Here is a 25,232-nt window from a genome sequence, read left to right as displayed (position 1 = left end):
GCTGTCATACTCCTATGTTCACTCACTGAAATCACACAAAACATTTTCGTTTGACATGTACACTACTGTATAAAAACAAGAAACAGAATGGTGAATAGTGATTAATTCTTCTAGCTGTGATGTGACTCACAGAACGCCGAGATGTATAACAAAACAAAGAGAACAAGAAAAGAATCAGACAACTAGACAAATTATTAATTAATTTGTTAATTAGAGTAGGGTATTTTACGATTTCTAAAATCTGTAGAGGGTAGGTCAGGCTTTTATTTTATGTTTTTTTAAATATTTTTTAAAATTACGAGTTTACCTTTAATTTGGATGGAAATTTGGATAGAATTATTAAAAAAAAATAAAAAAAATTGGTGGCAGGCCCTCAATTGACGATATTTAAACAATTGGAATCCTTAATTTACCAAAAAAATTGTTAAGAGCTAAAATAACAATATGCAAATAGTTCAGGGGCAAAACTGCAGAAAACCATTAAAAAAAAGTGGATGTGTACCCGCCAAAATGACTCTCTCTGAATGAAGTCGCCCTTTCGTGTCCTTCCTTCTCCAAAAATAAAAAGGCACAGAAAATTCACAGGGCACAGAGAGGAGAGAGCAAGAGAGACGCAATGCCTGAACGAGACGAGAGAGACTCTCTCTCTAATGTCAGGATATTTTCTTCTCATTCTGTGAGGAAACGAGAAATACGACGAGTACGACCTGGAGAAGCAGCGCGACCTCAACCCTTACCGCGACACTGCCTTCGCTCGTCTCTAAGGTGGCGTCAACGAAAAAAATCTAAGCTGCTCTTCAGGTTTGTTTGAATATTTTCTGTTCTTCATTCCATTGTTTCTGTTTGGTTGCCGAGAAAATGTAGCAACGGAGAGACAGGGGAAACTGAAAGATTTGAGTGCCTGGTGTTTGATTGTGTTCTGAAATGTGCAGAAAGCCGAGATGGGTGAGTAATCGGGCTGTGGAGGTTGCAACGAATGTGAAGATTCAACAGACCAAAGCTTGATTGTTGGAGGAAGTTCCTAACCTGCCGAAATTGGCTCAAGAAAAGGTTTATCAAATAATCTGTTTTTTAATTTAAAATTTAAAATTTATGTATTTTTAATTAAGCTTGAATTTTAGGAAATACGATTGGATATGATTTGGTGGCTGTGGGTCACCAATTAGGCTTTTTCTCCAATTGTTTCTTGGTTTTGGAAAAGTGGTGTGGATTAGGCCTCTGTTGCTCTCTGTCTATCCATGATGCACAACAAGAGTGTTGTTCTTGTAGTACTAGACTAGAAATAGGATAACTGTAAAAGAATCTGGAAGGAACTGGACTAGGAAGTCCAATTGGCATTTCCTCTTTCTTATACAAGTTTAATTCTGAAATAATTAAGAATAGTTGGAGAAGTTTTACACACCTGACAGAATGTTGACAATTGGAAGATATCTTACTGATTTAGATAAACTTTTGGCATATATATGTATATTTGACCCATGTTAGAATATCATATTTAAGCGCCCATCTAATTTAATTGAATGGGGATCGACAATCCATGGATGAATACATCAATAATGGTACCTAACATCTGATTTTTCATAAGATTTGGAAACAAGCAGTTGCAGCTCATATAGTTTAGCTGTCAAGATTCTGTTTGTGCGTGTTCTGCGATGTGCTTAATAAAAATTGTTGGGAGCATTCCTATCAGTCACTTATCAAACCTATAGTTGTTTAACCATTGTTGCAAATGCAAATGGAGCCTGCAAGCATGTTTGCAATTGTAAATGTATTTATGTATGTAAAGTATGTTGGAGAACCTTGCAGCCATGCTTGCACATGTGTAGTTGGTGCTCGGGGATCAAATTCTAGTAGGAGAGTGCTGCTAACAGAAAATCAGGTCAGTGCGGTGTCTATTTATCATTTCTGTTATCGTATCTTGAGCAGGAGTAGAAATTCATAAACGGTCAAATTTATAGAGACCATGCACTTCAACTTTGATGCCTTAAGACTGAACTTGTTAGCTTTAGAAAATTTAATGGTGCATAGTTCTTCGGGTAATATATTCATTTTACATTTCTTGTGATAACTATAGCTAGAGTTTAGTTAGGCAATGAATCTGACCTTCTTCATATTCTTCTACTTGTGCTACAGAACATATCTGCTCAGCTTCAAATTCCAAAGCCCAATGACAATGAACTTTAGGTAATTAGAAAAACTCATCATTACCACCTGGGTGGGATTCAAATACTGGTTTTAGTAGCGTTCTTACTGCGCTTTTTTCTTGCATATGAGACAACACCACCTGACATGGAAAGAAAGTGAGACTGCTTCACCTGAAACTGTTGAGGTAGTCAAAGAAGAGGCAAGTTCTTCTGGTAGTGTCTTAATATCATAGGATGATCAGTCAAGCAGCTATCATAATGTCAATGAACTGCATGGGGCAGAAGCTGATCTGTTTAAACCTATGACCTGTGAAGGCAACCAAATTTCTGATGAGGATCAAATGATCTGGGAAAACACGGGTAGTTTTCACCAAGGAATGTCAAGTTTCTGAAGAGATCCGGAGCTACAGTTCTGTGAAGGTTGCAGATGTCAGCCCAAAGGTCCAAAATTCTAGTGCATCTGAATTGAAAAGGTCTGATGCTTTGTCTGACTCTAGATTTAAAAACCAAGCAAAATATGATGGTAGTAGATTTAACACAGAGTAGGAAATCACATGTGGAAGATGTACAAATGCTGGCTTTAAGTGGAAGGATAATAGATGAAATGAGTGATGTTGACCTGAGCACTTCAGCTCCAGAAAATTTTCAACTGGTGATAACTGATTGTGGAAACGAAAAACCTGAACAGCTAGACCTTCCAAATTCCTGCTATGTTGGAGAACAGGTTTTCCAGGAAAATAAATTGCACTTAAATGATTGTGTGTTTTGGATGGATTCAGTATTTTCCCTGAAGAATCCCAGCAGAAAAATGTTCTTTAATGTGTTGATTCAAAAGAACCAGAAGGAACTGGTGCCTGCAGAAGTGAATCAGAAGTTTCCAGAACCCTTTCTCTAATACCACATAGTATGCTAGATTTCAGTTTTAATGTTGCAGAAATATTGGAGTCCCAGAATGTGGATAATACTGCATCAGTATCTGAAAACAATGAAACAGCGGTTGAGAGTTACAACCTGGACTCACAGTCAAGAAATGAATTTCAGCTTCACTGTCAAGACTGTTATTTGAAATTGGATAGTGTGGGAGATTTCACATCCAAGCTAAACGAGAAAGTGCAAGTTGAGGGTGGCTTTGCGATAAAAGACGTAATTGAGCCCAAATATTGCAACTCACCTGTTGAAAGTTGCTCTGGTGTCCTTCAGTTACAGACTGAAGATGACAAAAGCTATTGCCAGCAAGATACTTGAGTAGAGCAGAATAATTTGAAGAGTGATAAAATCAATCTCAGTTGAGATATTGGTGTCATACGAGAGCAGCAGGAAATTAATCCCGGATCTTGTTTGAATGGAACCTTGCTTGCAAACAACGCTTCCTGCAAGGTTTTGGGGAAACTGTTCATGAGGTTGGTTTAGATGACTGATGCTTGTGGAAATGAATCAAAGAGTTCCAAAGTAGCAGCAGCAATGCATGATGGCAGACCTGATTTGGAGGAAAAGGCTGACTACTTAAAAATGGAAGTTGCAGTGACCAGCTCTTTCAAGATTGAACCATCATCAGAGAACTTCAAAGTTGTACGAATAATAAGCTAAGTGGAGTCTTCTTTATCTCGTCTTGATTAAGACCGAAAGGCATTTGTATTTAGTCTCATATCTTTTAAAACTAACCCAATTAAAATTGAATGACATTTTTCCTCTCTAATTTAGGGGTTTAAAAGAAAATTCAAAAGCAATTATAAACTAGGTAGGTAGGGAAGAAGCCATTGTTGCTCTGCATTTGTCCCCAATTACATAATACATTACCAATATATCCATTACAGAGAAACTTAGTGAGGGAGGAAAGAAGCAAAGAAAACCAAACGAACATTCCCTTTGCAAAAACCACCAGAGGCAATATAATTCAAAATCATCATAAAGGATATTCTATCAAGTATCAACACATAATTTACTATAGAATGAAGGTTGTATATTTCGCCTGTTCATGAAAAAATTACATCTAAACTTACAGCCAGTTACACTTGTACAATATATCTAATTAATCAGCCATGATTTCCTCCTCTGTCATATATAGGAATTGTAATTCTGATCCATAATGGAATTGGACCTGTAGCTGTTTTGGTCTAATGGTTGGCTGACCACAGTGACGGATCTATTAAGGCGCAAGGAGGTGCATCTGCACCTCTCATTGCCGGAAAAACTATTGTTGGTGCTTCAAATTGCCCATTTGCTCAGATTACCTTATTTCCGTTTTCAACATTTAAGTAAATGGAGTAATATAAAAATAAATGAAAGTATTTACTTTCATTTATTTTTATATTACTCCATTTACTTAAGTTTACAATGTAAATAAGGAAGTATCCCCCATTTGGATTCAAATAAAAATACTAGAAAATCAAATTCCCACCAAATCAAAATATGAAAAATCGGTCTTAGTGCAAAATACGATTAGGCTAAAAATGATGGCTCATTAAGTCAAAATATACTTCATAATAAAATCCAGTAAAATCAAATTTTCTTAATTGATGAGCCGCCAAAAATTATCTTGAGAAAATGATTCTTGCAAAAAGCCATTTTTCATACTTGGTCAATATTTTTACATAAAACAATTTTTCATGTATGATATGAATGAAAGAAGGGACCTAAAGTCAATCTAAGTAAAAAGCCTTAGATGTTCAATTCAAGTTTTTAACCATTCAAATTTGCACCTCCACTAAAAAAATTCCTGGTCCGCCAATGGCTGACCATATTATAAACATCATCGAGCTCAGAAGTTGACAAAGGCTCTGCATCTTCTGCCAATAGTTCATCGAGTTCGAAGAATAAATTCGGATCCTCATGATCATCAGCATTCCCTATTAATCCCACTAGTTCATCGATATTATACTCAAAATTTCTCAGATCGCTGGTGGCTGCTTCCACTGGTCCGTCAAATTGATTAAGAGATATTTAGTGATATACCCATTTCTAACACTAATATTATAAATAAACCCTACACAATTGAATTCCTATAAACAAACCCAAAAAAAACCCAAAAAATGATAGCTAGCCTTAATGAATTTAATATTGATTATTAAATTACTTTGATGCCCTATTGAGTGCTTTGGGTATTTTTATGAGATTTTTGGGTTGGGCTTGTTTTAAGAAATTGATGGCAGTTTTGTAATTTATAAGAAGTTAAAAGCTTTTTTGTTATGTTGTAAATGGGTTTTGGGTGTGTTTCTAAAGTCCATTTTATATATGATATTTTTATAATTTGGGCCCCCATATTGAGTATAATAGTGAATCTCCCATTGATTAACACAAGGCTCTTCTTGGCTTTCAACAATCTCAGGCAGTTGCTGCCAGTGTAACAATGGCGGTTCGCGGTCTAGTTCTGCAAAGAGTCCATCAATGTCGAAGCTTTTATAATTGGTGTCGATAAAATATTCTGGATCATAAGTGGTGGTACTGTCGTTGATCATCAACTGATTCCTCTAATCATTCATAATCTGCGGCCCCACTGAATTTTCAGTTTTCATCTCCTTTGTAGATTGATCTCTTTTCATCTTCTTGTTTGATTGATCTTGAGAACAGCACTTCCTCTTTTTCCCGGACTTGTCCATATTGCCCTTCCTTCTCAGCCGACAAATCACAACGTCAAAATCATAGCAATTACTACTTGTGCCATTCTTGCAAGCCTTTTTGAAAAGGCTATATTCATCCAAAAGCCAGCCCGCGTGGTCCTCCGAAGTACTGCCGTTCTCATACCGGAATTTCCGTTTTCTCCCTATAACATCAAGATTAGATTTTCCATTAATCTCATCCACCTCCTCCTTAACATTTTGGTAGGTTACGGTTTCGCTCCAAGTACCGCGGCCAGTCTTGCGTTGGATGCGTAAACCATTTCTCTGGAGCTCAGAAAAGAAGTACAAGTCTTGATCCTTAAGTTGATCTCCTCCGTAATCTCTCCAAATTTCTGAGGGTTCTCGTTTTTTGCCGAAGAGGTTGCACTTGTGGATAACCTTGTTGTATGGCGGCATCGAAGTCAGAGGCCTTTTCTCCACCACCATCTTGTAGAGAAAGAAGCCGATAATTTCTTGGTCCGTGGGGCGGAACCGGAAGCCGACCAGTTGTGTCACTCCGGAATTAGCCATGAGAGAGAGAGAGAGATGGATAAAAGACCTTCACCACACAATCTTGTCGAATGACACCGATTTACCGAAGTGAATTCCCTGAAAACCTGAAAAGGGTTCTCAAAGAATCGGATTTCCCAGGGCTGGATGTGTTCATATGCAAAGAACCACACAATCTTGATTTAACTTTTGCCCAAAGGAGGAAGACTGTTCTTGTTCAAGTGAAGTGCGCAATAGTGTTTACTAGTAATGGTGCCCGCACGATGCTGCGGGTTTTAAAACCGTGTGAAATGTATACATAGTCGTGAAAATATGTAGGCAAGATGGTACTATTTATATAGACATGGAGATCTAAATAGTGGCATCTTTGTTTTGCAAGTCTAATATTCCTAAAGAAAAAATTAGCCAAACTACATTAGCTAAAAAGAATCTTAATCAATTCCAAATAATAGAGGTAGCGTTCAAACTTAGAAAGAGAGAAGGATTAAAATTCGGAATTAGAATTCAGATAATGGAGGTAGTCTTTAAACTTTGAACATCTCTAACATGACATCACCAAATCAATAAATATTACACAAAATCAGTATAAAAACACATGAAGACAAAAAATTAATAAAAAAGCAAATATTAACAACAGATCATTACACAATTTAGGGTGACCCTAACAACAATTGAGGAATTGATTGCTTTTGATAGAGACCAAAGCAAGTGTTTCTAAAACAGAGAATAAGAGCATAAAAGTTTTTGAATGTTGGATGCCCATTTTTACTTTTTCTTCCTCTTCCTCTGTTTCCCGAGAAAGCAAATAAACAGAATCAGCCAAATATCACCACAAATCAAATGTATGGTAGTTAATTAAATGCCAAAGTAAGAAGTGCCAAAGAATCATTGAGCATACAAAAAACAAAAATATGAGTCACCACTTGTAGAAGATTAGCCCTTTGCTGGCAGCTCCTTTCACTTACAAACTCCTTGGTGTTCCAGTGCCACAACAACTTCAGTATTTGAAGCACAATCCAAGCTCTTCAGTGCTCGATGCACAATCCAAGCCCTGCAAGCTACATTGGTATTTGTTATGGGTTGCCATAAAAGGAAATTTTCATTCTTAAAAGTCCGTATGTACGAATCTATAAATGTTGCAAAACTTCCACAAATATCAAATCAAACCACAGCTTAGTAGCGGCATGTATGTACCAAATTGTGGCACATCCCATTTCAGCTCATAAATCGTCAAATAAGAAATCTAAAATATGCATACTACAGGACACATTCATATCATATAAATTGAAAGGATGAACCAATATTTTGCAAAAGCACAAAACCTTATTAACATCCCAACAAACCTAGAGGATAAAAACAGATAATCAAATCAATCATGAAATAGAGAATAATAGACAGAATATGCACATATAAGGAAGACATGCAACAATTAAGACCACTCGCGCCACCCATTTCTCTGTAATTGATCTTTCACTTTTTTTATTGTCAATCTAACATACTTTTAAATCTTTACCAATCAAATTTTACAATAATTTGGGTTCCTGTAACCTACCTACGATTTTGATAGTTTATCCTTTGCTACTTGCCTACTCCAATTATCGGAAGAAAACTGTACCAAAAATTGTGTCATTTTCATTGGAAAATTCAAAATTAAATGTTGAGTTTAAAGAGATAATGTTTTTATAAAAAAATTCATTCTAAAACTGGTGGAGTAAAGTACTCGCAGAATATGTAACTCTTGCTGTTTGTTGAAAAGACAGATTCATCTTCTATTCCTATAATATATTTGTACATTGCACAAAACGTACTATAAAAAAAATGTTTTGGACAGAGACATGAGAGTAAATATTTAAAAAAAAGAGGAAAGACTTATCACCCGGAAAATTGGAACCCCAATACAAAAGAAAGGTTTGCAATTTTGCAGACACATTTGAGAGCCCAAAATTCATCGAAATGAGACACTAAAACCAAGAGGAGCCTTTATTCAGCAAAGAGGAGGCTTCAATTTTGAAGGGAAAAAAAGAAAAGAAAACATACGTCTCCAATTCAACCGGGCATTTCGAGGGGATGCCTATGGCGCAGCCTCCTTCACATCTGCCACCAAAGCCAAACATCAAATGCAAAATGCGATTCAAATGATTGAAACTAAATTAGAAAAGCGAAATCAAAGTGATAAAAGAGTGACGCTTTGGGGGTAAAAGGTGAGACCTTTGGCAACAAATTGGATTTCGCCAGGAGGAGAGTTGAGGAGGAACCACTTCCCCACTGCAAAACAACATTTACTACATTAGACACTGACAAATAATCAAAATGGGTACAAATTTATTAATTAGAAAAAAGTAAAGTATAAATGGCAGAGAGAACAAACCTCATTAATGGCAAGCACTTAGCCATTGCTCTTCTTGACCTTCTTCAGCTTCCTCAGGAAATACCTAATCCAAACAAATCAACCAACACAATTAAGTTTAACCCAAAATTCACCAATGAACATTTGGATCATAAAAGCCAAGCTAATGCTAAGGATTATACCAGAACTTGGACTTGGGCGAACCTCATTGGTGGCCCAAAGCTTCATTCGGTAAGTCTTGGGGTGCTCATCAGATGCTGTAGGGAGCTTCCTCCCAACAACCTGGTACTGGTGGAACTGCAACACAAAAACGACACCATTAATTGCAGCTTTACCATTTGACATGCCCTAAGAAAAATATATCACACAAACAAATACCAAATTAAATGGAACCTAAGAAACTATGAAGATAATTTTCTAGATATTTGTTTACCAAATTTCATACAACAAACCTCCACTTAAACTGACTGTTTACAACAATGCTAAGAATTTGGCTAATCCATTTCACCAGTAGCCTTATATTTAACTAAATAAACTATGTATAAAACCAAATGGGTATTCTTCAAGAATAAAACCAACCTTCTTGAAGCATACCCATCTAAGTTATAATATGAGGAAAAGAAAATTAAAAAACCCCCCCAAGCATCCTAGTTTAAAAAATGCATAATTTAGAATTCTGTAACAGAAATTGTCCCATTAAATTAAACTGAAATATAAAAAAAACAGTGAATTTAAGGCTGAGATGTAATCGAGTTATTGAAAGAAAAAAAACAGAGGATGAGAGAACGATTGACAAACCTCTTTGCTAGTCCAAATGCGGAACCCTACTTCGCTTCTTCTTGTAGCACCTTCAAAGTCAGTCAACATTCTGTGTTGTTCTACAAAAGATATTTATGAACACAGAACATCATAAAATACCTTTATTGTAAATTTCTTCAACACAAAAAGTCCAGAACCAAAATATTTGACGAAATTCTATTAAAGGGAAAAAAACTGAAATTAAAGAGAGGGAGAGAGAACAATGTATACCACAACTTCTGTACATATACATTGGCTCTGTCCCACAACAGCGGCAATGGCAATGGCAAGCCTTTATTCAAGCACAAATAGTCACCTCCCATTACCAATTCAAAAGCCTGTTCAATCCCATCATTGGGAAGTAATACAATCAAAATTAATAAAAGGGAAAGAAATTAAAATACAGCGGAGGCAATTAAACGATGCAAACCTTTTTTCTATTTCAAAGTCACAATTAGATGTAATTGCACCATTTTGTTGTTGTAGTCCTGCAATGCACACAGTCATCAACTTCACCCAAGCAACTCCGCGTGTCAATTCAAATCCACCATGAACCAATCCATAAGCTCAAACATATAACCCAATCAGATGATAAACCATCACAGAAAAGGCCTAATTTTGGTCCAAAAGAGCAATTCAAGGATATGGTTCTTACCTGAAATACTTTGGTGAAGTTGCAAAATCACCTTTGTCCTCGTGCCCAAACCCTTCAACAACAAAAAAAACAATGAAAGAAAATTTTCATTGTAATTCCAAGCACATGCAAGAAAGAACAAAGGCACCAAATTTTCAATCCAACATAATTATAGAACAAAGACTCAAACTTTTGCTTTCAATAAAAAGTACTAATGTTATTAAGTGGGTGACCTCAAACGCCCTTATAAGCATAATTATTGAACTCCTACCCACAAAACAACAGTAAAATGTTTAAAAAGATGAAATTTTCTGTTTTTTTTCTTGCATTTTCTTAGCAAACAAATAGAGGGTAAGTAGGTTTCTACATATTTTATAGAGTGTTAAATCAGATTTTTTGTTTGAATGATCTTATATTGAACCAACCATATTTCCTTTTAGATACAAACATATATTAAGCTCCTACGGTTCATTCTCTACATGTTCAAATAGAGAGATACAAAGAGATCTTGCCTGTTTAATAATTTTTTGTTTGAGATCCTCGGAGAGACCGCCGGTCCCAGACAATTGATCATGCCATCGTCGGATGGCTGTCGTTGAATCTCGGAGGAGGCGTGATCGGGAGATCCAACAGGTGAGGCATCAGAACCGTCCGTCGAAACACTACCTACAAAACATCAAAAGAAGACGCGATTAAAAAGAAGAACAGAAAAGGAGACATATCTGAAAAATTGAAGGAAACCCAACGAAAGAGGAAGAATGCGATATGAGACAAACAGGAGAACAAATGAAAAGAAGGTTATCTAATGAAGAAGAGGACCAAATGAACGAACCAATTCGCACCATAGCAGCCACAAATGAAATCAACGGCCGCAAGAAAGCCAGATCAAGCTTCAATAGTGAAGCTCTCATGGGAGAAAGAGCCAGCCAAAAGTGGGAATTTCGGTTCCCACGAAGAGATGAGAACAGGGCTGGAGGGCATCGGAGACGGTGGCGGAGAGTCGGTGCTTGTGATGATGACGGCGGCGGCGGCAGAGAGAAAGGGAAAGAGACGGGGAGAGAGTTGGAGAAGACGACTATGATCTCTGAGGCCTCTCTCTCTCTCACTTCTCTTTGATGAAGTGGCCAAACTGTTCTCCCGTGGCTGCCCCCCAACCAGCTGGTTGGAAACAAACTGAAGTCAGGGCTTTGTCTCTGCGAACCAAACCCTCTCAACGAAGGAGGAGGGGCAAAAACGGAAACAAAAGAAGCTGTTTAGTCAAGGGCAGTTTCGCCAATTTACTGTGCAGCAAGGAAAAAAAACAGAGACAGCAGAAAAATGAGGGGCATTTCCGTCATTACACTGTGCTTAGCTACAGTGTTTAGTTGCATTGGGCTTTAGTATATATAGAATTTATTTTTATAAGCCGAGAGTTACTTGGAAACAAAGAAAGCCGTTGGAGAGAGAGAGAGAGAGAGAGAGAGAGAGAGAGAGATCCACGAAGGAAGCCATTGCCTTTAGGCCCAGCCCCAGCAGTTGGATCCAACGGATGGGTGCTGTTCTTATGATACCTTTATTTTAATTTTTGGCGTTTTTGCATGCTCATTGCGTAAAGTTGCCTTTTTTTTTAATTACTTATTTTTTATTTTTTATTTTAATTTATGCTCTTTTATATTTGTTTTAAAAATTAAAAAAAAAATTTATACAAGTGCTTTTCAACTCACTGGTATTCTCAAAATTCAGGTGCTTCCCTTCTGCTCACTCTCCTCTACGCAATTTTACATGGAGAGGAACTTTGTAGGAATGAACAGACTCAGCTGCTTTGCGCGGTGGTCTTCTGACTGAAGATCTCCTTGGAGACATAAAATGTTGCAAACATCAAACCACCCAAGTCCTAAAATTTATCAACCCTGCAGAAGCATGAGACTCAGAAACTAAAGAAGAATACAATGGCAGAAGCATGTTTCTGTCTTTTGGATCTATATACGTATTTAAGAGTACTCGTGCTTCTGTATTTGTGATGAATTTTGACCTTCTACATATTGGAGTAGAACAAAAATAAATTCATATGCTCGAATGAGTTTTTCTGGTCTCCAATTCCCTTATGAACAATGAGGAACTCTGAATTACTCATATTCTTTTTTCTTTTTTTTAAACCAAAGAGAGAGATAAAACCCAAGAAAAACAACAACTGAGCCACACTGATCATCCGAAAAGTAGCAACCCCATCAAATCATCTATCAGAAAAGAACTAAGCCAAACTGGAGGCTCATCAAAATGACTAACCCCAAAAGCCAGACTAAAAACTCCAATTTGCCAAACAATATACAACAACATTCTTTTCCCTAAAATCCAAACCCTTACTTAAACCCCAAAACACAAGGTGGGTAGTAAAAACAACAAGAAAAAAATAGAGTAATTCCGATTTTGGCTTAATAAATACAAACACAAAATTCATCACAAAGCAGCAATTAAAACCCTAGAAATTAAAGCAAAAGGAAATAATGAAATTGGGAATAAATAAACCTAATGTGTATCTTATATGAGTCTTGTGGGTTATTTCAATTGATCCAAAAAAAATAAAATAATAATAACAAATGGAAGAGAAGAGCTCTAGGAAGAGAGGGCGTGAAGATTGAAACCAACGAGCAAAAGAGCGGGCGTGGAATTAAATGCAGGTATTTTTGGAATTATGAAAGTTTTATTAAAGTTTAGCGCATCTTCAAATTTGATTTCAGTATAATTAGAAAATGAAAGCACCTAATGAGCTGCTTTCTCTCACAACAATTATTCACAATAAGTGTTTTTTTATCTCTTATCAATCAGGGTGAACTTTAAAATTTTTAACTAAACAGACATTAATAACCAAATAGAAAACGACAAGTGGCTAACTGAGGGTTTTTTTCCCTAAATTGCCTCTCTAAGTGTTCTGGTGTAAAGTATACAGTTTTCAGGGGGGTTTTTTTTTCTAATTTACTCAAGAAATTTATATTGGGCTCGGCCCAGACCCGACCCGGTTGTTTCCAGTGGGCAAATGCCAACGAGTGAGGGAACTCGGATCTTTCGAAACGCCTGTCGTTTATCGTCTGTGTCTTCCCTCCTAAAACCCTAAACCCCCTCTGTTTCTCTCTCCCTCGCGTCTCCATTTCTTTCTCTCTATTTGTCTTTTGGAAAGTTTCAGAAAAACCCTAAGCAATAGCTAGGATCCGAGAGAAAGAGAGAAAAGAGAGAGAATGGGAATATTCGAGCCGTTCAGAGCAATCGGCTACACAACCAGCTCTGTGCCATTCTCTGTTCAGAGGCTCGGCACTGAGACCTTCGTCACTGTCAGCGTCGGCAAGGCCTTCCAAATTTACAACGTAATTTTTATTTTATTTTATTCATCTTGTTCGTTAGTATTTAAGTTACAATTTTGATGCTCACTTCGTTATTTTTTTTCCTTAAATTGTCTTTCGATGCAGTGCGCAAAGCTCAGTCTGGTCCTTGTTGGTAAGTTACTAATCATTAACAATATTTTAGTGTTGGGAATTCATGTTAACTCGTAGTGTTCTATACAATTTGTGAATTAGCTCGGAGTTGTAACTTTAGTTTTGATTTTGGGGTGCAAAGTCAGCAATTTCAACGTTTCAGGAGCAGGATGATGTTGTCTTGACGAGTTTTCTTTTTAGTTTCTCTTTGTCCAAATAAAATTCTACTGCATTCTTTCGGAATTTTATGCAGTGTATTTATATGAACTTTTAAAAATAAAAATAAAAATTTATGCAGGTCCACAATTGCAGAAGAAGATTCGAGCTCTTGCTTCCTACCGTGATTATACATTTGCTGCGTATGGGAATGATATAGCCGTTTTTAAGCGAGCTCATCAGGTTGGTGTGCAGTGTTGTGTCTATAGATTTGTTTAAAAGGAATGAAATTTGTCCCCCTTCCCTTTTCTTAAATCCCAAGCTATAGTTTGTGGGTTTCAGAGTTCTTGCTTGTCCTTCTGTTTGATGCTTTTGTATGCTAGCTTAGTTAAGAGTGACTTCCTGTATTGATCTTGTACAAAAATTGTTGGCACAGAAGAAGCAACCAAAATAAAGTTGAGTAAAGGAGGGAAAATTTGATTAAACTAACGGAAGTGAATGAGTAATGCAATCTAATGGAAGTCGTGGTTTTGCAAACCAATGGTCAATGTTGTAACTCTACAATTCCTTATGACGGAGATGGTATCCTAATTTCATACCTTTAGATAGAATATTATAAATAATGTGGTCCTGGGAAGCCATCTGCATCTATTATCAGAAGCATCTGATGGACTGAACTTCATGTTTGACTATAGTTTTAATTCTTTAACAGGTAGCAACATGGAGCAGCCATAATGCTAAGGTCAATTCGTTGCTATTGTTTGGAGAGCATATCTTAAGTGTTGATATTGAAGGCAATCTATTTATATGGGCTTTTAAAGGAATTGATCAGAATCTTTCTCCCGTCGGCCATATCACGTTAGAGAACAACTTTAGTCCTAGCTGTATAATGCATCCGGATACCTACCTAAATAAGGTAACTGCATTTTTCTCAAAGAAGCTCTATTGCAATTTTCGTTGCAAAATAACCATGAATTTTCAATCATTAAAATTCATGTATAGCTCTTTTTTCCTTCCAATTTAAGATGAAACCCTCTTTATAATATGTGCAGGTTATTATTGGGAGTCAAGAAGGTCCTCTACAACTTTGGAATATCAGCACAAAGAAAAAACTCTATGAGTTCAAGGGATGGAAATCTTCTATCTGCAGTTTTGTTTCATCTCCTGCACTAGATGTTGTTGCAGTTGGTTGTGCTGATGGAAAAATTCATGTTCACAACATTCGTTACGATGAAGAGCTAGTCACGTTTGCTCATTCGACACGTGGTGCTGTGACTGCCTTATCTTTCAGCACCGGTAAGAGTTTCAGGCTTTTGATTTATATTAGTGGCTGTCCATTACTATTTTACCATGGTGCTGTGAAGGTTGCTGTGTGGTACTATAGAAGTATTTCTCTTTCGCTCTTAATTACCAAAAAATAGAACAATATGAAGGGTTTTAGTACTATACTATCCTGGCCCTCTTCCCTCACAATGGGTGGAAAGGTGCAGGATATTATAAACTGTGATGTATGGCTTAGAAATCCTGATTTGGGATTCTATACTGTCAACATGCCCTCACACATGTGGGTCAGGACTTAAGCCGAATACATGAGTCCCACCGCATATGGACAGCTTAAATTGTTGACGTAGGTTATGTTTGGCTAAAGGATTGGACCAAATACGTGAATTGCATGCTTTGATACCATGTTAAGTCAACATCCAACCCAAACCCTATGGGAAAAATAGGTGGAGAAGCCCATGATCTTGTATATTGTTAGGCAAAGCTTAGAATTTCCAATGTGGGATTCTATATTCTCAACACGCTCCCTCAGATGTGGAAAACTGAGCCAAACATGTAGTTGAACTAAATTGGGTGACGTTGAGCACATTTAGTTGCTAAGCCTAACATGTAGATTGCCTGCTTTGATACCATGTTAAAGTCAGAGCATCCAACCAAAAACCAATTGGCAATGGGTGAAGGATAAAATTTTGTATTGTAATGCAAGGCTTCAAATTCTCAATGTGGGATTTTATGTTCTCTATCAGTTAATACCTTGGCATTTTTCCTAAATTAAAACTTGTGCAATAATTTTGGAATGTGTTCCATTTTTGTTTCTGTTGCTATCTTCCAAATTTCTATTTTCTCTATGTTTACGGGGACATCAATCTTGAAACATGTGGCATAATTAATTCTCAATTGTCCCTTTTGAGTTGGGACTTCTATGTTTATCCTATAGAAGAAAAGAGAAAAATTAATGAGTTACGACCTGTTATATTTGATGGTTATCTATAAAGTTGGTGACTAGTTAATGCTTATGGTTATTTATTCCTCTTTTTTAGATGGGCAGCCTCTTTTAGCATCTGGAGGTTCTTCTGGTGTCATAAGCATATGGAATCTTGAAAAACGAAGGCTTCAATCAGTTATAAGAGATGCTCATGATGGTTCCATACTTTCACTTCACTTTTTTGTGAATGAACCTGTGTTAATGAGTTCATCATCAGACAATTCTATTAAAGTAAGAGTAATTTTTTGTCCTTTATTGGTTTTCATAAATAAAAATATATTTTGCATCTAGTTGCTTGTCCAACTCTGTAGGGAGAACATACACTGGTAATTACCACATTAATATATTGCTGTAATCAGATATTATAATTGGAAATGTGTTAATTAATACTTTGAAGAAAGCTACAAGTTACAACCATGGTTTAATATAATTTTCTTCTCCATCAATAAAAGAAGCCTTTTTATGAGTGACATGACAGCTTGAACTGTTTCTGCTTCAGACTATTAAAATAGGTAGACGCTAGAAAGTAAATACTTCAGCAATTCTACCAATATATGCATATCGGTTGAACTTAGGACACAATGTTTGTTATTATTATCAAATGATAATTTCTTCTTTGGCTTTGCCAAGATGGTATATTTTTCTCTCTGCAAAATGGTCCCATTTGTTTTGCTCACTTGATATATTTTCTTCAATGTCACTCTTTGGTTGTTTGGTTTTTTCTCTTCTGCTTTGTTTTTTTTTTTTGGCTTGGAGTTCCTTGTGAATTGTTATTATTTTTCACTTCATTGATTCAACTGAGAACACTGATTAATATTATATTTTTTGTGGCTAAAACTCTGCGTTCTTAGTTTAAACATTATAATGTTAAATATTTGAAGGAATTAAGAAATTACAAGGTTTTGCATATATCATTGTTGTATGACCTTGATTTACTCCGCAAGAAAGAGAGAGAGAAAAAAAAAGAAAAAAGATTACCCTGTTTTTTCATGTGCTGTAAAATTGATTTATATTTATGCTCATCTAGATGTGGATTTTTGACACAAGTGATGGAGATCCTCGTCTTTTACGCTTTAGAAGTGGTCATAGTGCTCCTCCACAATGCATCAGGTATAATGCTTTTCATATTGATTTTAGGAGAGTGAATTTTTAGTTTCCGCTTGTGTTGTTATTGCCATTGTGCTACAAGATTCGCTTATTTCTGCCCATTGACCTTGTGACCTGCATCTGTCATGTCTTTGTTATCTTGCGGTGCTTATATCTGAAGCAAAATCCATTTCATGATCTGTTGCTCCTTATCATGATGCTTTTCTACACAACAATTGAGGACTTTCACTACTTTTAGTTTAAATAGTGCACTAGATCACTTTTAAAGTCTTTGGTTTTCTGTGAAGTTTATGCACTTGCTTTATGTTGAGGAAATTAGCTGCATTTCAACATTCTTTATTAATCTTATGCATGAATTTTAGGTTTTATGCAAATGGGAGACACATTCTATCTGCTGGTCAGGATCGTGCCTTTCGCCTTTTCTCTGTAATCCAGGTTTGGACTCAGTCATCATCAAAGTCTGAATACCGGTTTTGTGTTTTTTAAGTTAAATATTATTATAGAAGTTCTCAGAAGAGAACTGGAAATGTTTTTTCTTTTATCTTTTCACTCTTTTCCTCACATCCGCTCTTTGTAGTGTTTGTATGACTCTTTGTGTTTGCCCGGGGATGAATTATTTTGAGGTTTCTCACATGCACAATGAATTGTGCACATGGACCAATTTTGATCTTTCATTTGAACCAACGCTTAAGATTAGAAGATCAGTCAAAAACCAGTTTTCAACCCCCAACCTGCACTTGTTAAACAAATTGTGAATGTTGACAAAACCGAAGTTTCAGGCTTTCATCCTTCAACCCCACACTTTGTCGTCATGTAGACCAAGCATCCAGCCACCGTTCATCTTTTTTTCTCTTTCTCTCTCCGTGTCGGTAGTCTTCATCCTGTTGTTGCTCTTTGTGATAAAACAATAATGAGGTGAGGAGCACTGCCATGGATGAGTGATGAGATTGGGTGATTGTGGTTTTTGAGAATTTTTGTATGATTGGATGAGAGGAAAGTCAAGTATGATTTAGTGGTGTCTGGAGGTTGGATTGGCAATGGCTGGAAGTGTAATTTTTGGTTAAAGAACAGTGATTTTTTCTATTAAAGTTAACACTTGAATTGGGTGAAACAACAGATTGTGCAATTTAACCCTTTTCCCCCATCTGTAGGCGAAGGCTGTAAAATTATAGGTAAAAGCAGATTTTGATAGATGAATGAAATATGTGTGCACTGGGAGTATGAGTTGAAGGGTGATTCTTGTGGACTTTGGTGGCTGATTGTTGAAAAAAGAAGAAAAGAAAGGAGAGTTGGGTCAGTTTTGAAGCATGATAAATAGATGGATTTTTTAAAACAAGCTAGAAAACCATCTGCAATATTTACACTTGGAAGGTTCAATAGTTTTCCAAAGTTCTCTTTCTACCCAGCAGCATGTAGATTGAGAAGGAAGGTGCATTGACAAGATTACAAATATTCTGTATTTATGCCAAACCTATGAAAGAACTCTGATGCTAGATATATCTTACAGCTTTGTTGTCAATCCCTTTTGAGTAGAAGTGTTTAGAGGCCATCCAATGAAGTAAGGTTGGAGATATGGGTCACATTTGGTAACTGGTCACAAACTTAATGCACTCAGGTCAAGGGTTTTAAAACCAGGTTTTTGTTGGTGTTTTAATATTGGTCGTTTGGTCAAACCAATGATCAAGATTGGTCCATGTGTACCTTTTCTAATTCTTATCACACACCCCATCATAATTGAGCTATTAGTACAAAACGTCTAAACAACTATTTTAATTATTTTTTATGGTTCTGTTTAGCGTTTGTAATTTAGTTACATTGTGTTATTAGGATCAACAAAGTAGAGAACTTTCTCAACGCCATGTATCCAAACGAGCAAAGAAAATGAGGATGAAGGTATTTTCTATTCCCTATTTACTGTTTTTCATAAAGGAGAAAATAACTTCTTATTGTTCTTCAGTTTGGATGTATTAGAAAAGGGCTTGATCATTTCTCCATTTTTTTCAAAATGTTCAAAAATAGAAAATGTCTTAGATGGATCCATGAAATGCTTACACTAGGTTTTCATCTGCCTAGGTATTTAGTTCCTTTTCCCCTCCCTTTCCGTTCCAAATATTTTACATCCTTCTGAAGTGTCTCAAGTCTCAACCTTCTCATGTCATAGTTAAGTGATGGGGATACTGTGTGTGTTGAGTGTTAAGTAATGTGTAAATTTTTTATCGACCTCGGGTATTTACTGTACTCTAAGCTAGTCTGTTTCCTGGGATTAGTGAAGTATCCACACCATGCACAGCCATGTACCATGGCTAGACTTTTATAGAAATGTCCATGATGGTTATATATATATATTATCATGCCAATCTTCAATTGACAAATAGTGCTATTTCAGTATTCTGATGGATTAACTATTTAATTTCTGTTTCCCTCACCTTCTAGGAAGAAGAGATAAAACTGAAGCCTGTGATAGCTTTTGATTGTGGTAAGGTCCTTTTGTACGTGTAATTTTATGTTTACTGGTGTTCATTTTAATAAGACTTCTTCTGACAAAAAGTAAACTGAAATGCTAGAAGAAATCCAAAAAGTACTAAAACAACACTTATCTGACACAAATTTACCAGTGAAAATTATATTTCAATATAATGAAATTTGGTTTGGCTTCTACCTCAACAAAATTGATGCTGAAGTTTAAATATCAAAACCATAGATTTAGTATAGCTAAAGTCGCTAGGACTGGTGTTAAATCCTATTCAATTTGAGAAATCAGTTTCAGAGTTGGCTCCTTTCTCATTTTGGCATTTTCTCAAATTGCATCAATGACCTGTTATACTCTTTGATCTATAAGATTTGTCAAATCTTCTGAATTTTTATACGAAAAATTATTTCAGCTGAAATAAGAGAGCGAGATTGGTGCAATGTGGTTACATGCCATATGGATACTGCACAGGCATATGTGTGGCGACTTCAAAACTTTGTTCTTGGTGAGCATATTCTGAAGCCAAGACCAGAAAATCCCAGTCCTGTGAAGGTTAGAATTTCAATCTATTTCAATACTGCTCATTTTTTTGTGACCCTTGTGGTCAATGTTTTACAAGATTTATAACATCCATTTTTACAAGGTTTAATAATCAAATTGGCAATTTCTGCTCATCTTTGGATTCATATGATTCCTGATGATTTTCAATATATGAGATAACAGTAGCCTGCCAAAAAGACCCAGTTCTGATGACTATTTGATGTGCAACTTTAAAGACTCGTGTACTACCTTAAAGACTCGTGTACTACACCATCCTTTTCAAACAGTCTACAATATTAATGAATGGTTGTCTTTTGTTGGTGATAGGCCTGTGCCATCAGTGCGTGTGGCAATTTCGCCATTCTGGGGACAGCAGATGGTTGGATTGAGCGCTTCAACCTTCAGTCAGGAATGAGCCGAGGCAGTTATGTAGACACGTCAGCAAGAAGAAGCTTTGCCCATGATGGGGAAGTGGTTGGAATTGCTTGTGATTCAACAAATACTCTAATGATAAGTGCAGGATATCATGGAGACATAAAGGTCAGTTTGTATTTCTTATTTCAAAACATTACGCTCTACCTTACTGTCGGATTTACTCATATGCCTCATAAAGTAGAATACAAGGTCTGTGGTGCTGAAGGATGGGGATTTACATGGTTTATGAGGCTGATGGCGGTGGGGCTGCCCTAAACCTTTTTTGCTTGTATGTTTAGAGATATTACAGTTTGCACTAAGAAACGTTTTTCTCTTGTATATGTTTTCATCTTGATCTATAAGGCTCAGCACAGTGAAGAAATTTGCTCCAGCTCAACTAAGCGATTCCCAAATGAATTTGCTGAATGTGTTGAATGTTTCATTCGTCACATGTTTTGACCTGCAGGTTTGGAATTTCAAGGGACGTGACGTAAAATCTAGATGGGAAGTTGGGTGTTCTGTTGTCAAGATTGTATACAATCGTTTGAATGGTAACTAGTGTTTGATATTCTTTTGTCATATTAACGTATTTTGTTCAGCTTTTTGGTATCATAAATGCCTTGGATAATATTGTGATCAATTCAAAAAACTTTCAGGTCTTTTGGCTGTTGTGGCTGATGACTTAATCATCCGCTTGTTTGATGTTGTGGCATCAAGAATTGTTCGTAAATTTGAAGGCCATACGGATCGTGTAACAGACATGTGTTTTAGTGAGGATGGAAAATGGCTTTTGTCATCCAGTATGGATGGAAGTCTTCGAGTTTGGGATGTCATTTTAGCAAGGCAAATAGATGCATTGCATGTTGATGTGTCTATAACAGCATTGTCTCTGTCACCAAATATGGATGTTCTAGCGACTGCCCATGTTGATCAAAATGGGGTCTATCTTTGGTAAGTCTTCATATCTTTTGACCCCAAAAAGAGCTAGTGAATTTTTGTTGGGAAGTTGAAGTTGATAAATGTGATTGCATATAGAATCGGAAAAACAGTTCTTATGAATACTCAGCCTACAGCTGCCCTCCACTTCAACATTACAGAAGAAACAAATCTTTTAAATTTTGTCGAAACAGAAGCCCACAGTGACGACGAAAACCTCTCTCTCCCAGTGTTCCTCCACCCCACGCCTCTATAATCTTCGAAGACCCTCCCATGCCTCTCATCTAAATTACCCAGATTACAGCCAAGTCACTACAACCCCATAGAACCTTAGCCTTTTGCCTAGACCAAATGCATCATGTTTTTTAGCATAGCAACCAAGTGAACCTTAAATTTTTTAATTATGTTAACAGTGAATGATTTAGCATGCAATCGATGGTAGTTTTAATACAGTAGCATTTCTTATTTGTTTTCCTCATTTTTGACCGGGATATTCATTTATCAAAAAATTCTAAACCTGGCTACCTTTACAGGGTAAATCAATCAATGTTTTCTGGAGCTTCAAAGGTTGATTCTTATGCAAGTGGAAAGGAAGTTGTGAGTGTTAAGTTACCATCTGTCTCTTCGACAAAAGGTTCTCAAGATGAGGACTTTGATGAGCCTATTGTGGACAATCCACAATCTAAAGATGCTTCAGCTTTTACAACTCGTGACCTGCAAATTCCAGATCTTGTTACTCTCTCGTTATTACCTAAAAGCCAGTGGCAAAGCTTAATCAATTTAGACATCATAAAGGTATTTTCTACTGCTGATTATTGATTGGTTTCAGACTGTTTGACCTCATTTGTAAATTATGGTTGTCCTTTTGCCCTTTATATTTTTTGGTGATTGATCAGTAAATTATGTTGCATCTCTGCAATGTCCAGGAACGAAATAAACCAATTGAACCGCCAAAAAAACCCGAAAGGGCTCCTTTCTTTTTGCCTTCAGTCCCTTCTCTTTCTGGAGACATATTATTTAAACCCAGTGGGTCAGCGGAAGAGGAAGCCAAAGGTGATGAAGTAGAAGACACTAGAATAAAGTCTGGTCTGGCACCATCTCAATTTGTGCAACTTCTTCACTCGTCTGCAGAAATGAAGAATTGTAAATATCTTATCTTTTAGTTTTCATTTGTGATTCAGTTGAAAGGTTTCCTTCTTGATTGCAATAAGATATGTGCAAAAGACATGATGGTCTTTAAATTGTGTATTTTTTGCAGTTTCAGCATTTACTGATTATATCAAAAGTTTATCTCCATCAACTCTGGATATGGAAGTTCGGATGCTTCAAATTGTAGATGATGATGAGCAAGAACCTGAAAAGAGGCCAGAATTATTTTCAATTGAACTGCTTCTTGATTATTTTATATACGAGACTTCGTGCAGAAACAATTTTGACTTTGTACAAGCTGTCATCAAGGTGTTTCTGAAGGTACAGACTTCTCCTTTATTGTATATTTTTTTCGCTATCAACGAAGTTGTAGCACTGTCGAGGCTTTTAAGAGCTTTGACAAAATTCCAATATCACAGACCTAGAAGCAAGAACGCTTAATTTTCAAACTGGTTTGTTTTTATAAAAGTCACTGGCATGAGTGATCTTTTATCAAATTTATGAATCAAGAGAAAAATCCTTAAATTTGCAAGTTTCCAGTCGGTCTTCAGTGGCCCTTAACTCCTTGTTTAACCCCTTTCTTTTTCCATTGTTTTCTTCCTTGACAGATCCATGGCGAAACAATTCGGTGCCAATCAAGACTGCAGGATAAGGCAAGAAAGCTCCTAGATATTCAAAGCAAAACATGGCAGAAAGTAGAAAATTTGTTTCAGAGCACTAGTTGTGTGGTAGCTTTTCTTAGCAACTCACGGTTTTGAGTGCCCTGAAATTTTGTCATGTATTTCTGATTTTCTACATATCCATCCCCAATTTTGTATCATGCTTAGGAACGGTTCCGTGTAATGGATAATATTTCTGTTGCATTCTTTATTTCTGTTGCATTCTTAAGTTGGCCAGAGTTGACGCTTGCCTTTTCATTCGATCAACTGTCTTGGCAATTGTTAATCGAAGCCAGGACTGATAATGAATCGAGACTTGAGAGTTGCAAACTTCTTCAACTGAAATTGTTTATTTCCATGGAGACTCAGTTCCAGGGAAGACGATGAGTTATATATTTGCAGATGTCTAGGGAAATGGTGAAGATTTCACATCGTCTGTAAAAATTCAGTTGTACTATAGTTTTCAAATGCGATCAACAGGTTTTTACAGTGTATTATTTTCTGTAACTGTCTGCCTCTGCAAGATGGAATAGTTTTACCCTTGCCCTGCAAAATGGATTATTTTTCTTTTGGACTGGGATATAAAACATTTATTATACATACAACATATTAACCAACGTAAAGGAAACGACAAAGCCAATAAACACATGATTGTTTGTACATGAGCATTTAAACACTCATGTTCTGGTAATTTGATTTATACACTTATAAGGTAGCAATGCCAATACCCGATGGCTATATTCTCCAAGCGCCCATATGGGGAAGATATTTCTGTATGCAGAATAACTGATCATGCAATTTTTATTGAAGACTCCCATGATTTGCTGTCCCAAAAAAAAAAAATATTGTAATATTTTAGGATGAAAAGTGTGTTATGCATAACTGAGATTTGAATTTAAGCCATCTTTCGAGATTAGAAAGACAAGTAGTTAAACTAATAGATAATGTACCTGTTGTGGGAAATCTCCATTTTCCATCTGTGAATTAATCAACAGCTTTGCTGCACGATGCAAGGGGATCGGATCCCTCTCAGCCTAAACAGTCAAAAATGGTAAAATAAAACAAAACAAGTAAATTGTTATCTACTATTTCTATAGACATAGGTTTTGTAGGAGAAACACAGACTGCAACACACCTGGCCTGCTTCAATCAGACCCAACATTGCCCATCCAGTATTCACTATGTGTGGTTTGTTTCCTTCGAGATTTGTGTATACCTATTAGTCCACTCACAGAATAATAGACACCGTTACAAATATGTATGTAGTAGCGTAATGCTGCTATTGTACAATTCAAAATGTTCTCTTGATGGATAGTCTGGTGACATAATATATAACAGCAAATGCTGTTATTATTTAATCGAAGCTATTCTATTGTCGAACAGTCTAGCAGCTTATGTTGTCATAATATGTTTATGAACTATTAAGTAGGTCACAATCCCTTAACATAAGATGCTAAATTATTTGACAAGGGGACATTGCCGCTTTTATAGCTACAATCATACATCCCCCGCTTCCTTGAATTATAATAGTCACAAACTAAACAGAAAAACCTCCTAAACTCAACAAATCAACCCAATCGTATGATAGGTAGCTCCCAAAATTTATTGATCCTTACCTTGTTTTGACATGATAGGTAGCTCTCTCCCCAGCCGCCTGAACCAAGTTGTTTGGACAGTAAGAAATCACATGCTCTTCTAATGCTATGGCTAGTATGGTAGGTCTTACCGCCAGCCACTAACCCCTTTATCCCAAACCATGTTCCATAGGTGTAGCAGACTCCCCAAGACCCATACCTGCAACATTAATTGATTGATATAAGGTTATATTTGCTGATTTTGATCGGATTTAGATTATGCGGTGGAATTAGATCGCATTGGAGAAGATAACACTAATAGAGTGATGTGTTTGGTACTACACATGATTAAGGGATTAACTTAACTGAAATATGCTATTATATTACATGGTGCAGCAGGACCACATTGGATTAAAGATGATAACACCAATCCAACTTAACCCCAACCTTTTGGTGGGATTCATAATCCTACGACGTTGAGCCTAG

The 25,232-nt window shown here is 36.5% G+C and overlaps 2 protein-coding genes and 1 long non-coding RNA gene across 7 annotated transcripts; 1 reads left to right on the top strand and 2 right to left on the bottom strand.

The window, feature by feature from the left end:
- Positions 1-5,611: 5,611 nt before the first annotated feature.
- LOC117616235 lies at positions 5,612-6,187 on the bottom strand. Its single transcript, XM_034345484.1, has one exon. It carries the CDS (start codon positions 6,185-6,187, stop codon positions 5,612-5,614), a length of 576 nt encoding a protein of 191 aa, XP_034201375.1.
- A 651-nt stretch (positions 6,188-6,838) lies between these two features.
- LOC117614804 lies at positions 6,839-10,106 on the bottom strand. 5 transcript variants are annotated; one of them, XR_004583917.1, is made up of 9 exons: positions 10,051-10,106; positions 9,826-9,961; positions 9,627-9,733; positions 9,396-9,475; positions 8,780-8,894; positions 8,619-8,682; positions 8,459-8,515; positions 8,288-8,344; positions 6,839-7,308 (listed from the first exon to the last, which is right to left on the bottom strand). It is a non-coding gene; the product is annotated as an uncharacterized LOC117614804 (long non-coding RNA). The 5 variants fall into 5 exon arrangements; XR_004583918.1 differs by having other exon boundaries at positions 6,839-7,301; XR_004583920.1 differs by having other exon boundaries at positions 9,826-9,883.
- A 2,978-nt stretch (positions 10,107-13,084) lies between these two features.
- Positions 13,085-23,776, top strand: LOC117616160 (U3 small nucleolar RNA-associated protein 21 homolog). The gene is made up of 18 exons (XM_034345390.1): positions 13,085-13,367; positions 13,470-13,497; positions 13,774-13,874; positions 14,344-14,547; positions 14,684-14,927; positions 15,953-16,128; positions 16,925-17,007; positions 17,367-17,439; positions 18,832-18,897; positions 19,438-19,480; positions 19,887-20,026; positions 20,342-20,554; positions 20,895-20,979; positions 21,085-21,379; positions 21,898-22,159; positions 22,291-22,507; positions 22,623-22,834; positions 23,122-23,776. The coding sequence occupies exons 1-18, from the start codon at positions 13,242-13,244 to the stop codon at positions 23,269-23,271; spliced, it is 2,718 nt and encodes a 905-aa protein (XP_034201281.1). The 5' UTR covers positions 13,085-13,241; the 3' UTR covers positions 23,272-23,776.
- The last annotated feature ends 1,456 nt before the right edge of the window (positions 23,777-25,232 follow it).

Source organism: Prunus dulcis, chromosome 1, assembly GCF_902201215.1.
Source record: "Prunus dulcis chromosome 1, ALMONDv2, whole genome shotgun sequence".
NCBI classification, from domain to species: domain Eukaryota; kingdom Viridiplantae; phylum Streptophyta; class Magnoliopsida; order Rosales; family Rosaceae; genus Prunus; species Prunus dulcis.
Note: the sequence above shows the minus strand (reverse complement) of the source record. Positions and strands in the feature narration are given on the sequence as shown.

What these genes read in the sequence shown, in the direction of transcription:
- LOC117616235 (XM_034345484.1), bottom strand. Translation starts at nt 6,187, where the DNA reads ATGGTGGTGGAGAAAAGGCCTCTGACTTCGATGCCGCCATACAACAAG.
- LOC117616160 (XM_034345390.1), top strand. Translation starts at nt 13,242, where the DNA reads ATGGGAATATTCGAGCCGTTCAGAGCAATCGGCTACACAACCAGCTCT. An exon ending in CATCAGACAATTCTATTAAA is followed by an intron (nt 16,129 to 16,924) that starts GTAAGAGTAATT and finishes ATGCTCATCTAG; the next exon opens with ATGTGGATTTTTGACACAAG. An exon ending in TCATCAAGGTGTTTCTGAAG is followed by an intron (nt 22,835 to 23,121) that starts GTACAGACTTCT and finishes CTTCCTTGACAG; the next exon opens with ATCCATGGCGAAACAATTCG.